The following is a 14,651-nucleotide window of genomic DNA, read 5'->3' as shown; positions in this document are numbered from 1 at the left end:
CTGTAACATAGCCCTCTCCCTCCATATAACTCAGAATACTTCGGCTGATATAATAGTCCCCCCAATTTGGAGCTATACCTATATAAAATGTGTAAGAGTGAGAGGAGGAGCTCAGCTCCAGTGTTTCTGTGTGAATTAATGTTCTGCTTGGGCAGGTACCCTACTGTATCCCAGGGTGGTGGTGGTTATACACTACTAGTGAATCTGAGGCTGGCTAGAAACAGGAAAAACCAGTAGTACTATGACTCAGTGATAAAATATTTTGTGTTCTGTAGCTCCTAGCATTGCTTCTTGGCATCTCCTGGTGCGGAGGTTCAAGTAGCAAGTGGAGATGGCTTTTCTTTGCCTGGGGACCTGGGCAAGTGCTGCCTATCCAAGCACACAGTATTGAACTAGATAGGTCACCGTTCTACTATAAGACAGTTTCATATGAATTGTCAGCCTCAAATAAAGAAAGGCCTTTAAAAGGATTCATTTGGTTTATGAGGACTGATTCTAAATTTCGTGAAATTAATGTAAGAAAGTGGGTGGAGGTAGATGCTGATTTCTTGGCCAACTATTGACCTGATTGCTTAAGCGGACATTCTCCCTAAATTTGCCATGAATTCATCAAATTTTGCAATACCTAGTGATTCTTTTAGGAATAGCCATAGGATTTGTTTATTGTTGGCTGATATTTTTGTGCAGGGCCTTTGAATCTGCAAATTCTCCATATGTTTTTTTTTGCCAGAGAAACTGTAGAAAAAATGAAAGTGAGAGGGAACCAACCAATTCCCATCCCCAAATGAGAGGAAAATCATTTGGATATGATTTGGAAGTGAATTTAGTGATTTTTAAAAAAAAGTCTTCCATGTTGATGAGGTTTTATTTATTTATTTTTTAAAAATTCATTGAAAAACATCCAGGTTAAGGAATTAACATTCTTTGTGTAATGGGGAATGTGTGGAATTAGAAACCAGCTAAGGTTTCTAAAAGGATCCTTATTAAAAAATTATCCTTCCCATATCTGATTGAATATCTGATTTAGGATTCAGAAGTGTTCAGAATATAAGGTAAAGCAAAAGCTAAGGTCATAAGAAGTGTCCTCTGGATCAGTCTAATGGTTCATTTGTTCAGTATCCCACTTTATGCCATGGCCAGCCAATTCATAGAATCACAGAATCATACCGTTGGAAGGGACCTCCAGGATCATCTAGTGACTCCAATTTCATGCCCCACAAAAACTTCAGCCTGGCCTGGAGAAAATTCACCTATAATCCCACAGTGGTGATCAGCAATTCCCTGGATATGCAAGGAAGGGCCAAAAGAGTCGAACACTGTCACATCCCTTCCTGCTCACCCACTCATAAAATCAGCATTTCTGTCAAATGACTATCTAGCCTCTGCTTAAAATCTACCAAAGAAAGAGAACTCATCACCTCTCGAAGAAGCCTGTTCCACTGTTAGGAACTTCTTCCAGATGTTTAGCCAAAAATTCTTTTGAATTAATTTCAACCCATTGGTTCTGGTCCAATCCTCTAGGGCAACAGAAAACAACTCTGCTCCATCTTCACAGTACTCCAAGTAAAGTCTTACCAGAGCGGAGTAAAACCATAACATCACCTCATGTGATCTGGACACCATACTATTATAATATAGCCCCAAATTCCATTTTGCTTTTTAGCTAATGAGTCACACCATTGACTCATGTTCGATGTCTACTGGTCTGCTAAGACCCCCAGATCCTTTTCACACGTACTATTGCCAAGACAAATCATGCCCATCCAATAGTGATGCATTTAATTTTTCCTACCTAAATGAAGAACTTTATATTTATCACTTTTTAAAACACTTTTTCAAACACTCTCCCTACATGCATTGGTTATTTCTTTATATTCCTCCTTGATTATAAGCTCCTCCTTTCATTTCTTAAATGAGTCTTTTTTATTACTCAGTTATTTTGAAAGCTACTTATGGAGCCACCCTAGTTTATTTAGGTTCCTCCCAGTTTTACTTCTCAAGGGAATTGTCTGTGATTGTTTCTTCAGTATTTCACTTCTGAAAAATTCTCGACGTCTTGGACTTACATCTCCTTAAGGTTTGCTGACCATGGAATTCTACCCAACATAACCTTCAGTTTGTTAATATTTGCTCTCCTGAAGACTAGCTTGTATGTGTGACTACTCATCGCTTTTCTCTTCCCCCAGATCATAAAATCCAGAATCACATGGTCACTACTACCAAGTGTGCCCACAACTTTTACCTCATCAACCAGTTCTTCCCTATTGGTGAAAATCAAGTTTAAAACAGCAGACCCCCTAGTTGCCCCTTCCGCTTTCTGGGAACTGAAGTTTGTCAGCAAAACAAGTCAATAATTTATTGGATTTTTCATTTTAGCAGAGTTGGTCTTCCAACAGATATCTGGGTAATTGAAATCTCCCATGACCACTAGGTCCCATCTCTCTGAGAACTTTGTAATTTGGTCTACGAGCATCTTATCCAAGTCCTCTGTCTGTTTTGGTGGACTATGGCAGACTCCCACCATAATACCACTATTATTTCCTACGCCTTTTATTTTTACCCAAAGATTCTCAGCTGAACTCTCATGCTCAGACACATGTATTTCCTCACTAGTATATACATTCTTAACATATAGTGCTACTCCTCCCCTCTTCTTTGTCTGTCCCTTTTAAATAAATTGTATGCCACAGTCCTATTATTCCATTAATGAGAGTTATCCCACCAAGTTTCTATAATGCAAATTAGATCATAGTCCCCTTCATTTATTAGGACTTCTAGTTCATCCTGCTTGTTTCCCATACTCTGTGGATTAGTGTAGAGACATTGTAATCCTTCATACGAGTACCCCAGGCATTTAATTTTTGAACTTTCCTGTACGTTAATCATTCCTTCCATATGTGCCATTCCCTTTAAATCTGCAGTGTTCGCACTTATAGTTATCATCATGCAAAGCTTTGAACATATGTCTCGCTCCCCCATTGGACTTAATTTAAAGCCCTCCTCACCAGGTCCGCAAGACTCTTTGCAAAGACATTTTTCCACCATTGTGGAAATGATTTCTGAGAATCAGAGGGGCAGACCTTCTTATTTTTCAACACCTCTGGGTAATGTTCTTCCATCCGCTGTCCTCTTGTATTGGGTTCTCCTCTAATTGGTGAGATACCATTCCCACATCTTCCAATTGCCCTCCAAAATGTGCTCCATGAGTTCCTTCCAAGAACTCTTCATTCTCCTTTTTAGAATAAAGTGTGGACAGGCATTTTTCTATCTTCTGTACCTTCTCCTCCAGGAGTGCCACTTGCACTTGGTACATGTGTATTTAAAATTACCCTGAGGTAAAAATACAAATATGCCACAGACAGTGCATGTCACAGCCTCAGGTTCATTGCCAGTTATGCCATTTTGATCAATTACAGGAAGAGCCAGACCCCTTCTGAAAACTCTGGAATACTTACAGAGTCCCCTGGCTCAATCTACAAGCCAAGAGTCCTTTAGCTCCAGCTCTTTGTTGCCCAGAGGGCCAACAAAGAAGGCACTGGGGCATTCTCTTGAAGTTGCTTCTTAGCTGTGCTGTTTGATGATGGTGGTTTCCTTTAGTCACTATGGTTGGTAGGCGTTGATGCCCCCACCCTCCTTAAATCTTTATAATCCACTTGAAGGGCTATCCAGACTTTTGGCCAGTTCTGTGTGTTTCCTTTTGTCTGTCCATCAACTTCATTGGGTGTCCCTGAATTCTAGTACAATGGGAACATGAGAAAAAACAAACCACTGTCCATCCACCATCTTTTCTCAATACATAGTTTTATAAATGTCTATCATGCCCCCTTCCCATAGCAGCCTTTTTTCTAACCTGAAAAGTCCTAAACTTTTTAGCCTTTTCCTAAAGGAAAGGTACCTTGAATCCGTAAACATCTTGGATGCCCTCTTCTGCACTTTGTTCTGTCATAGTCAACTGTAAAGCCTCAGGCATTGAGGAAGAAAGTGAGTCTCCCCCAGGAGCCTTTCTGTGGTTCTCTGTGTTCATTGATGAAAGACCATTCTTCACAACAGCTGAAAGTTTGAGAGAGCAAAGTCTGAGGAAATGTCTTCAATTTATAGTAAATTCACAGATGAGGTAGTGTAGATTATCACTTCTTTGGTCCACAAAGCAATTACTTTCTATTAATATGGCCTGCAAAAACCGCACAGAATTTACTTAACCAGATGGTTTAGATAGAAAGATAATTTTGATTTCCATCCACCAAATCTCCATGGCTATGGCCTAATGCAATGACATGATGCCACCTCAACACAAAATATAGTCCCTCTCCCTTCAGTGCTTTAATTCTAGAATGAACATGGATGATGTCATTCTACCTGGACTCCACGAGTGTGCCTGTGTGTATTGTGGGGGGACTGTTTCATGTTGACTGGCACCCATCACATCATTATCTCAGCTGGAGGATGACTTGAAGAAGAAAGTAAGCAAACAAACAATGCTTTCTGAGTCCAAGACTGCAGAAATAATTGCTCAAAGCTGCAGGGGTCTTTGATACTACAAGGGAATAGCAAAATCCATGCAGTGATTTGTTAGCAGGAAGTTCCTCTCTGGTGGATATTGGCTAAAATAGATCTGTGGTTTGCAAAGGGAAGTACAGTGGAATGTTGACCTTTAAAAACCTAAGATGGGGGTTGCTTTTTTGGAAAATTTGTCATAGGAGGGTGGAAGAAGTTTCTCGCATCCAGCCCCCAAAGAACTCCAGCACGATTCACGAGACCTAAGCTATCCCCCCAACAGATGTTTATCATCAGTGTAGTTTTGGAGATCTGGCCTCAATGAAGAGCATATTGCAGGAATGTGGGAACAGCCACAATGGATCAAACCCATCACTACTTCTTTCCATCTGGAGTTCCTTCTCCAGATGTACACCACTGGGTGAGCTTCAGAGAAAGGTGTAAAGTTCCCTTGCCATGTATTAGATGTTGGGTAGTCTGCTTCTACAGACCTCTCTTAAGAACAATTCATGCATTCAAACAGTCAAGGTTCCCCCCTGAATTATGCCTTTCTATCTGTAGGAGACTGTATATTTGAGTGTTCTCCTATTTAAAAGTTCCCTGTATGCTGAAAATTAGTATGTAAGGGAGAAAGGCTCATTCTAGCCTTAACTCACTGTTTTCTATGGGCAATATCTACCCTGTATTTTAGGGGCATATAAATATTTATTTATTATGTAGTATTAAAACATTGATATCCTTCCCTTCTCCATGGTTCAAGATGGCTTAATAAAGCAGTTCTCCATAATTTGTTCAGGCTTGCTGGTTGACTAGAATAAAACAGTATAGGCTGTTGTGGTCCATTTAATGCCAGTTTTTTAAAAAATTCGCAACAAGGAGATCTCCATTCTTACTTGGTTTTGGCTGATGTCTGGACATCTGGCTGCTGTTAAAAGCTACCGTGGCTAGCTGAATAGTTCGCAACCCAGCTTGTGACCCGGCAACTTAAACATAGCTGGCGGACTATGGGATGGACAATATTCAGCCCCCCTCCCAAAAAGTGGCAAATCACAATGTAAGGTTTGTGAAGAAAACTAGCATGCATTAGAAAGGGGACATCTTCCTGCCCTGCTATTCTTCAGCCTGCAGGGTGTTCTTTATGTTCTTCACGGGGAAAACATTTGAAAATACAGCATCCCTCCCAGAGATGGGGAATGCTACCCCATTGGTTTATTCCACATTGGCACTGGCAATCCCTGAGAGTAGGGAGTGAGGGGGTGGGGGTGGGGGTGGGGTGGAGCCAGGTTGGGATACTCTGAGTTTGGGGAGCGGAGCCCAAGGAAGACAGGGACCTCATTGGGGTACAATGTTGTATGGTCCACCCTCCAAAGCATCTGTTTTCTGCAGTGGAACTGAGCCTTCGGGGAGGGTGGTATATAAACAAACAAACAAACAAACAAACATCTAGTCTGAAGATGAGTTAGAATTCTGGGAGATCCCCAGATACCAACAATAAGAGCCTAGGTAGAAATAATATAATGGCATTCAAAACCCCAAGAAAGAATAAAACAGATTCAAAGTCTTTGGGAACAAATGCATATTTATTTTAATATATTTTCTCCTCAATCTGGACTCAAAGCACCAAATGGGGCATTCTTGCCACTCATTTTTTTTACCTCACACGAACCCTGTGAGCTAGGTTAGGCTGAGAGGGAGTGCAAGTGACTGTCCCAAGATCGCCCAGTGGACTTGAGTGGGGATTTGAACATGGGTTTCCCCCATGGAAGCTCAAGAAGTAAAGAAGACCAAATGCACTTTCTGGAGTGGGAGAGGGAGGAAGAAATCATCATCAGCAGCAGAAGAAGATGAAGTTGATGATGAAGAAGAGTTGGTTCTTATATGCCACTTTTCTCTACCCGAAGGAGGCTCAAAGCGGGTTATAGTCGCCTTCCCTTTCCTCTCCCCACAACAGACACCCTGTGAGGTGGATGAGGCTGAGAGAGCTCTGATATCACTGCTCAGTCAGAACAGTTTTATCAGTGCCCTGGCGAGCCCAAGGTCACCCAGCTGGCTGCAGCAGCTGAGAAGACCTTCCTGTCAGTGTCCAGCAACATAACTTCATGATGGGTTCCCATTACAAGCTTGCCCTCCCTGAGGATCCTAGGAACTTTGGATGGGTGGAGATGCTTCTTCAGGTACTCTTAAGGGCTTTAAAGGTCAATACCAGCACGTTGTGTTGGGCTGGGAAATTCACTGGGTTACAGTTGATACAAGGCTTGTTGCCTTGCCATATGCTTGTTGCCTTGCCTCTCATTTAACATGCCCGGCTGCCTTGTTTTCTACCATTTGAATTTTCTGGGCTGCCTGTAGAACTGCAGCTCTACATAGAATGCATTGCAATAGAGTCTAAATTTGGTATTTTAACAGTTATTCATGGTGACAGCTTATGTTCCAGTACTGTTCCTTCCTGTTTTGTAGTAGAGCTTACACAATACTGAAAGACCAGAACGTTAAGGGTTCCTTGTAGAGGTTCAACCCTGTGAGTGCTGGTGGGGTGGGGGATCCTGGTGAATGTTAAAATTGCCCTCATGTGGAGAAAGAGAGGAATTACTCTGCCAGTGTTCTTCAAATCTCCTGCAGAACCCTTTTCAGATGGTTTTTAAAAAGCCCCTAAGACCCTGACCTGGGTGGACCAGGCTAGCCTGATCTCATCAGATCTTGGAAGCCGTGCAGGTGCTTTTCCCTTAAGCTACAGCTCCACCCCACTTATGGCAAATACCAACATTGCCCTGATTTAAAGGACAGCTGTAATGTTTACTGTGATAACACAGGCAGATTTTTTATTCAAATTAAATAAATAAATAAATAGCCGATTGGAACAGGTGCAGGGAAAGTAGAGTAAGCAAAAGCCAAAACAGGCACATAGAGGGGCTGTGGTTTAGTGGCATACAGAAGGTCCCAGGTCCTGATCAAAACATCTCCAGTTAAAAGCATCAGGTTTAGATGATTGGAAAGACCTTCTTTTGAGAGCCCAGAGAGCTGCTGCCAGTCAGAGTTGACAGTACTAACAATACACCAAAGGACTAATTCAATATACGGCAACTGTGTATATCCACCAAGAACATTATACCATTGAATAGCTTGATTCCCTGTCATTACGATGGGTAGGACTGTCTTGCAGAGACTCTTGGTGTTTCAAGGGAGCAAAATACATAGAGATGCCCATTATCTCCTCTCTTTGGTTATTGCAAAGTGAACCATATGTTCCTGGGTGGATTTTATCATCACAGCAAGCTCACTTCCCAACAATAATGTTTGGAAGGGCAGCCATTCACTTGTATGGGAGAAAGTAAATGGGTGCCCTTAAGGGAAGGGAGAAGAAGAGGCTGAGAGGGGGCATGATTGTTGTCTAAATATTTGAAAGGTTGTCACTTGGAGGAGGGCAGGAAAAGGTTCTTGTTGGCAGCAGAGGATAGGACCTGCAATAATGGGTTTAAACTATGTGTAGAACGGTGCTGGCTAGATATCAGGTAAATTGTTTTTCAGTCAGAGTACGTCAGAGCTCCCCCTTACCGGCAGTCTTTAAGCAGCAGCTGGACATGGATGCTTTAGGCTGATCCTGCACTGAGCAGGGGGTTGAACTCGATGGCCTGTATGGCCACTTTCAACTCTATGATTCTATGATTGCCCTGTCTCCTTACATTATCATGCTGATACTGACTATAGCTTTTCTTGTCTTTTTGCTGTATCACAAAATTGCAGGCCATAGTATTAAATGCCCCATAGTATTAAAGGGAGATCAGGAACATCCAAAGGCAGCCTTCATCTGCAGAGATCCACCCCTTCATCTGTATACCCCTGTCCTCAGTTTTATGTCTTGGTGAAATGCCAAGATCTTGGGAAATAGTTTCAATGTCTATGGATTTCTAAGTGGGATTTTATTGCTTTTATTGGAGTCATTGTAAAATGTTGGAGGCCCACCCCCTGCCCTGGGGAGAGGAGGGCAGAGCAGAAATGAAAAGAAAATTTTAAAAAGTTCGTGAACCTCTTGTAAATTGGATCTAAATAAAACTTTACATTTTATATAAAGTTTTAACATAATAATAGATTGCCTAGAACTCTGTTATGTGTCAACCTGATGTTTTCTGAAGCTGTTCTAACACATTCTTTCTTCCTAAGATGTGATTTTTTTTTGCATTGCTGGGTTTGTTTGAGGAAGTTTGTTATGATAAGTGATATGAGAGAGAGAGAGAGAGAGAGAGAGAGAGAGAGAGAGAGAGAGAATCTGGATTCTCCCCAACTTGGCAACGTTTGAGTTTAGCAATTTGTCTTAAATTTCAGGTTCTGGGAATAACAAAATATTTCAGGATCTCTTAGAGCAAAGCAAGAGGGAATTTGGGAGTGGTAGAATAGGCTCACCGTGCTTTGCCGTGGCTTGGGAATTGATTTTGATGGCGATCAGCACAGAGAATCTTTCAGAGATATGACATCTCTTCTGCTCCCTCCCCCCTCCACACATGGAAAGGAGGTCAGCCATGAGTACCAAAATAAGGAGATAAATTAGTGACTCAGAAGAGTGAGAACATTTCATCTATTTGGAACAGGAGATAAAAGTTCAGTCAGTTTTAAGATCTCTGGCTTGTTGGAAGATGAAATATACGCTAGAGGTTTTGATCAAAACACCAGCCTTGAATTAAGTCCCACTGAAAACAGTGGTAAAGCCAACTTAAAAACTTTCTGCCTTCAGAGAACACAGGTTGGAAGTGTATCACATGGAATATTTGAAGCCTTTCCCTTTTGCCATGCAATGCCAAACCTGTGCGTTGTTACACACCTGGCTTCAAGAGACCTTATTGTTCAGACAAAAAGAGGTCATCGTCCTACATTCCATTTCTTTCAAGAGTGGCTCACCAGTCTTTTCCCAGAAGCGTACAGGCAGGGCATGAGGGTAACAACATTTTCCTGACATTGATATCTTTATACAGCTGTCACTGTATAAACATAAAAGGCTAAGGCCTAAGTGGGCAGAGTGTGGGCGGGGCCTATCCAGGTAGGGCCCAATCAGAAGGTGCGAAACATAGAATCATAGAATCATAGAATTGGAAGGGGCCATACAGGCCATCTAGTCCAACTTTGGGGCAATCACTCTAAGCCTAGCATACTTTGCAGGATTGTAGTGAAGAGAAAATGGAGGAGAGGAGACTGATGTTTTAAGCCCATTTGGGATTTTGGGATTTTTTGAGGCTTGGTCATTTCAGATAGCCAAAATTCAGCCTGATCTATATTCAACTGGAAAAATATCTGAAAAATACTGATACAGACATGCTGTAAGGAATATTGTTAGGTTCTCTAGGTGTTGAGACACCATTCATATGTCTCTCGTATAGCTCATAAAGGCAAGAAATGTGTGTGTATTATTAAATGAAAGCTTGGAATCTCACCATGCTGAACTCTGTACCAGGTCATATATTCCAAACTTGGACAGACTCCATATACCCCTGTTCTCAATCCTTGCCTTTGGGGGGGGGGGGATAGTAAGAAAGATTGTGAAACAGATGCATTGCTACATTCTGCAAACACTACACTTTATTTATCACTAGTCACTTCCTTGCTTTTACATTAGATGAAGCCATTTGAATGTCAAATATCTAAATGTGTCTTCTGGAATAATGCTCCGTTGAACGTATGGGCAGTCTTTTGGGTGGCTCTCCGTGCTCATATTTTTCCCATTAACTTAGTAGTAAAGTCAATTGGCAGTGATGAATCTTCTTCATTAATTTCTTTGTTGGCAAACTTACTCTTTCTTTCATAATTAGTGACTGGGCGGAATTTGCTGGAAGGAGCAGGATAGTTGGCCTCCTGTGGCTTGAAAACTGGAACTGATGTGCATGACGCTAAAAGTTAATTTTGACATTGTTAGTGATGAATAAGATTTTCCTTATGTTTTTACTTCTTAAAAAAACATGGAAAGTTAACTCCTACTTGATTGTTTTGTGTATTTTTGGGAGAGGGCTGCATGTTTTAACCAGCCAATGACTTACCTAAACCTTTAACTGAATCACAGGGGTCATGAACCCCACTGAGCTGGTAAGAGCAGATTCGACTTCAGTCATTTGTCCATTAAAATATTTACACCTTTTGTTAAACATCCAGTGAGGCTTCACATATTGCAAAAACCAGTGAAAAGATAATTTGAGAATAATTTGAGAAATTTACAGACCCATATGGAGAATGTGAAATTTTAGAAAACAAGAAAAAAATCCCATAATCAGAGACTCAGCATGCTGAATGCCCTCTGCTGTTTGTTACTGGAAAGTGTCAGCTTCATTGAGAAAACAGTTCCAAAGCTGTGATGCCACTGCTGAAAAGACCCTGTCTCGTTAGTGATAGTGATGGGAGCATAAAATCAGCCTTTAAGAAATATCTTGACGCTCTGAGTAGGTTCACATGGGAAAAGATGGGCTTTCTTCATTGTGATAAGATTCTTTTTGTGTACATGTGAGGTCATTCAGCATGAGGACTAATGTGATGTCATGGGTATACTGTTGGGGTTGGATGCAGACTAAATTTTCCAATAGCAAAATGGAAGGGCATTTCTGCACATGGGTAAAAATAGTGTCACGCCAGCTGACTGGTGTAACGCTACATATAATCGTGCCTCTCGGTACCTCCTCATCTTTTTTTGCTGTCTCACTCTTCTCTGCCGCCATTTCGTACTTCTCCTCCTCCACAAGTGCTGCTGGTAATGGCGAAAGAGAGCAACATGATTTACACGGGACTCTCTTCCACCTGTCACTCAAGCCAGGCAGCCAATCCCCTCTCTCCATTCTTTGAAGGTCCCGCGATGCCCACTAATATTTTTTAAAATCAGTAATTCTCCATTGAAACCACTTCTTTATTGCCACTGCTTATGGAAAGATGAGGATTGCTCCTTTAAAAAATAAATCTCCTTTCTAATTGGGAGGGTAAGCTTAGAGAGGTATGCTTTGTGTTACAACTGTGGGTTTTTTTTTTAACTTTGCCTATATGATTGAACGAATATTCATTGCTCCAGGCAGTTCACTTGAAAAAAACCCAAAACTTCATTCTGCTGCCGCTGCCTCTCCCTTGTGTGCACGTGCACATACACACACTCACACTGCCCGCTGAGGGCTCATTGCTGCTGCCTCCCCTCCCCTACACACATGCACACACAAACACATGCACACACACTCCATGGAGTTCCCTTGCTGCGGGTGGCAGGGGCCTCTGCCTGGGGGCTGGCTGGCTGGCTGCGTCTTGCCGTGGGCTTGTGGCAACTTGCCCTGCCTCTTGAGGAAGGGAGGAGAGAGTGCCCGGCTCCCCCATGTGATCCAACGGGAAGGCTTCTTCAAAGAAGAGACATTGGGGAAAAATTCTTTCTGCCATCGCCTGCATGCTTGTCCACTGGAAGAGGGGGGCGAAAGCAGGGGCGGGATGAGACAGGCGCCTTGCGCATTTGAGCCTCCATACCTTTCTTTGGCTGGTGGGCTGCTGGCTGCTCTCCACTAGGTAGCGCAACATTTGTTGGCGAATCCACTTTTTGGGATTCACCAACTAGCTCTTTAAAATGGAGGATGTAGCCAGTCAGTCGCTGCCCATACGCTGGAAGTTGGTGAGGTCAAGTGGAGGGGCCAAAATATAATGACTACTTAAGGTAAGCTTTACACTATATCTAAAGGGTGTGGAAATGCTCAAAGTGTTCTACCTCCCCCCACTGCAGCCCTCTGATGCCCACAAAATGATGCTTCTGTGGTACAGGGAATGCTGAGGAATAACAGGAGGAGGTCAGCTATAGGAAAGGTGAGTCAGCAGCAATTGCCAGCTTCATGTGTGTTCATGAGCTCTGCGTGGTACCAAATTCCCATTTACAGAATCCTAGAGTTGGAATGGGCCATACAGGCCATCTAGTCCAACCCCCTACTCAGTGCAAATCCTCTCACAGAATTTTCTCAAGTCAATGTAAATTTACGAACATTGGAAATCACATTTTGCTGGCCAACTGCTTTTGAGATTTGAGCAAGGGTCATTTTGAAGCATACCTTTTCAAATATAAGATCTATACACTTGCCTTCCCTAGTATGATACCACGGGAATTCTATGCCCAGAGTCATGTTCTGAGTCCCATCCCTTGCACTTCACAGGCCTACAGCATACACACAATCCTGTTTTAATTTTTATTCAAGACTATAAGAGCATGGTGGATTAGACTAAGCCCATCTAAGTCCAGCTTCCTATATCCAGCAGTGGCCAGCCAGGTACCTTTGGGAAGCCAGTGCTTGGAGTAAGGCAGCTTGTCGACACAGCCTTGGGTACTGAGAGGTAAACTGCCCAGATTTCACTCGCCTATCTTGTAGGTCTGTTGCAGTGGGAAAATATCTACTCATTTGCAGGACAGGGAATAATGATTTTGCCTTGACAGCCATATGAGAAACATTACGTGGTGTAAAGCCCTTGAGTGACAGCACACTCGGAGCACGCTCTATGAGTCATCATCAAGCTATGCATTTTAAGTAGATCAACTCCGGTTTAGGCAATAAGTTGTAGGCCCAGGGGGAACAGACATAAGAATGCTGTGTATCTGCTCAGCTTTGAGCCACCCTAGACCAAATGGGACAGAGCTTCTCGCAGAACCAGGGAGGTCTGCGTTACTCATCCACAGCCAACTCTGACAGGACATCCCACGAGCAAATGTCTTGGGTGTAACTTTATTTCATACTCTTACTGGAATATGGAGCGTGCATGCAAACTTTGCTTGTCAGATGGGCAGCCGGGAGGGAGGCTGACTGTGAGGTCAGAGGGCATCTTCCAACTTGTCCTAAAATCTGGGCCTGATAAACCAAAAGAACATGTTCTGAGGAGCACCCTTGAAAGAGGGAACACAAAATGGTTAAGAGACAAACATTGCCCCACCCAGAACTCCGACCCCCTTCCTCCCTTTTTAAACAGCTGTAAAGGGTGAAGTAAGCAGAAAGCAGAGGGTGGAAACAGAGCACATTAGACTAAAGAACGGATGACCCAGCAACAGCAAAAGCACCTTAAGGAGAAAGGCAAAGGAGAGAGCTTTAAAATTGTCCCACTGCTATTGATCCCTTTAATGGCTGTTTAAGCTGCAAGCAATTCTCAGGTGATGTTATTCAGCTCCATGCTGGGGTTCTGCTGCCTATTTCTGCCCATTAAACTAAGCCAGTTGGCAACCTTAACAAGAAGAACTTAATTGGCCTGGTTGTGACATGAGGGGAACCCTCCAGCACCACTTTGGTACTGCTCTGTTGTTTACTCCCACCTTCCCAGTCCTGCTTATGTTTTGCTCCATCTAAGAGCCTGGCCTAAGAGGTCACATAAGAGCGTTTTTTCTGCACAGCAGTCAGGAGGTGAGGTTTCAATGGCCTGCAGCTAAACATCCTCACCCATTCCTTCCAGCAGCTCCAAGGGACAGCTATCACGGCTGCTTCAAAAGTTAGCCACCCTAACAACACAATGCCACTGTGTATAGCATGCCCTGATGCCCTATTCAAAGGGAAAACAAGAGATTTGGGAAGAAGAACCTCACATTACGGTGAGCACAGGCTGGGTCTGGGTTCCCACCCGATATCAGATGCAACACAATCACATGTGACCTCATTTCCTGCACATGCAGTGCCAGCTAAGGAGCCAGAATGTGGTGCACATGGCGAAGAGGATTCATCCCTCCGTCCCCCAATGCCATTTTCCTAGCCTGAAAAGTCCAGGGGGATATTATTGGGTCTGTTGGCAAAATGCACATGCATCTCTGGGAATGAAAGTAGCCAGGTAGCCAGTGATAGCTTTTAGGGGTGGGGCAGGGTGGCATCACAGGACACAATGTCATGACATCACCTTCCAGGTTCCTAACAGTCTGATATAGAAAACATGGGGTTTTCCTCCTTAAATGGACTGGAGAACAGAAAAAAAGGAAAAGTGCTTCACTATCTGTAAGGCAGTCTCTCTGCTTCCAATTGATTCCCCTCCCAACACATGTCACCGTTTTTTAAATCTTGCAGTATGTTTGTGAGGATAAACACTTGGGTTGCCAATGTCTGTGTAGTGGCTGGAGATCTCTTGGTATTTCTGCTGATTTCAGCTGGTTTCCAGGCAACTCCTAACTGTGCCCTACTTTGGCTCCATCTCTAAAATCTCCA

The 14,651-nt window shown here is 42.9% G+C and overlaps 2 protein-coding genes across 25 annotated transcripts in view; one reads left to right on the top strand and one right to left on the bottom strand.

The window, feature by feature from the left end:
* LOC143835599 (uncharacterized) overlaps positions 1-14,651 on the top strand; it is a 50,763-nt gene that overhangs the window by 6,647 nt on the left and 29,465 nt on the right. For 3 of the 10 annotated variants that reach the window (XR_013230275.1, XR_013230274.1, XR_013230271.1), the window contains exon 2: positions 12,215-12,294. The exons of the other annotated variants lie outside the window; for them this stretch is intronic. The gene's annotated coding sequence lies outside the window, so the exon portion shown is untranslated. The remainder of the gene's footprint in view (positions 1-12,214; positions 12,295-14,651) is intronic. 10 annotated transcript variants of the gene reach the window in all.
* The window catches only part of LOC143835620 (uncharacterized), an 81,114-nt gene continuing 76,038 nt past the window's right edge, over positions 9,576-14,651 (bottom strand). For 4 of the 15 annotated variants that reach the window (XR_013230285.1, XR_013230287.1, XR_013230295.1 and 1 more), the window contains one exon: positions 9,589-13,322. Coding sequence is in view for 4 of the 15 variants with exons in the window: in XM_077333588.1 (XP_077189703.1) it covers positions 10,286-10,367; positions 13,217-13,322 (188 nt within the window). In the remaining 11 variants the exon portion in view is untranslated. Of the gene's footprint in view, positions 13,323-14,651 lie in introns of all 15 variants that reach the window. The other 11 variants (XR_013230292.1, XR_013230297.1, XR_013230293.1 and 8 more) reach the window with 7 other exon arrangements.

The sequence above is a fragment of the Paroedura picta genome, chromosome 1, assembly GCF_049243985.1.
Source record: "Paroedura picta isolate Pp20150507F chromosome 1, Ppicta_v3.0, whole genome shotgun sequence".
In the NCBI taxonomy this organism is placed as follows: Eukaryota; Metazoa; Chordata; class Lepidosauria; order Squamata; family Gekkonidae; genus Paroedura; species Paroedura picta.
The sequence above is the reverse complement of the archived record's forward strand: the minus strand, read 5'-3'. Positions and strand labels throughout refer to the sequence as shown.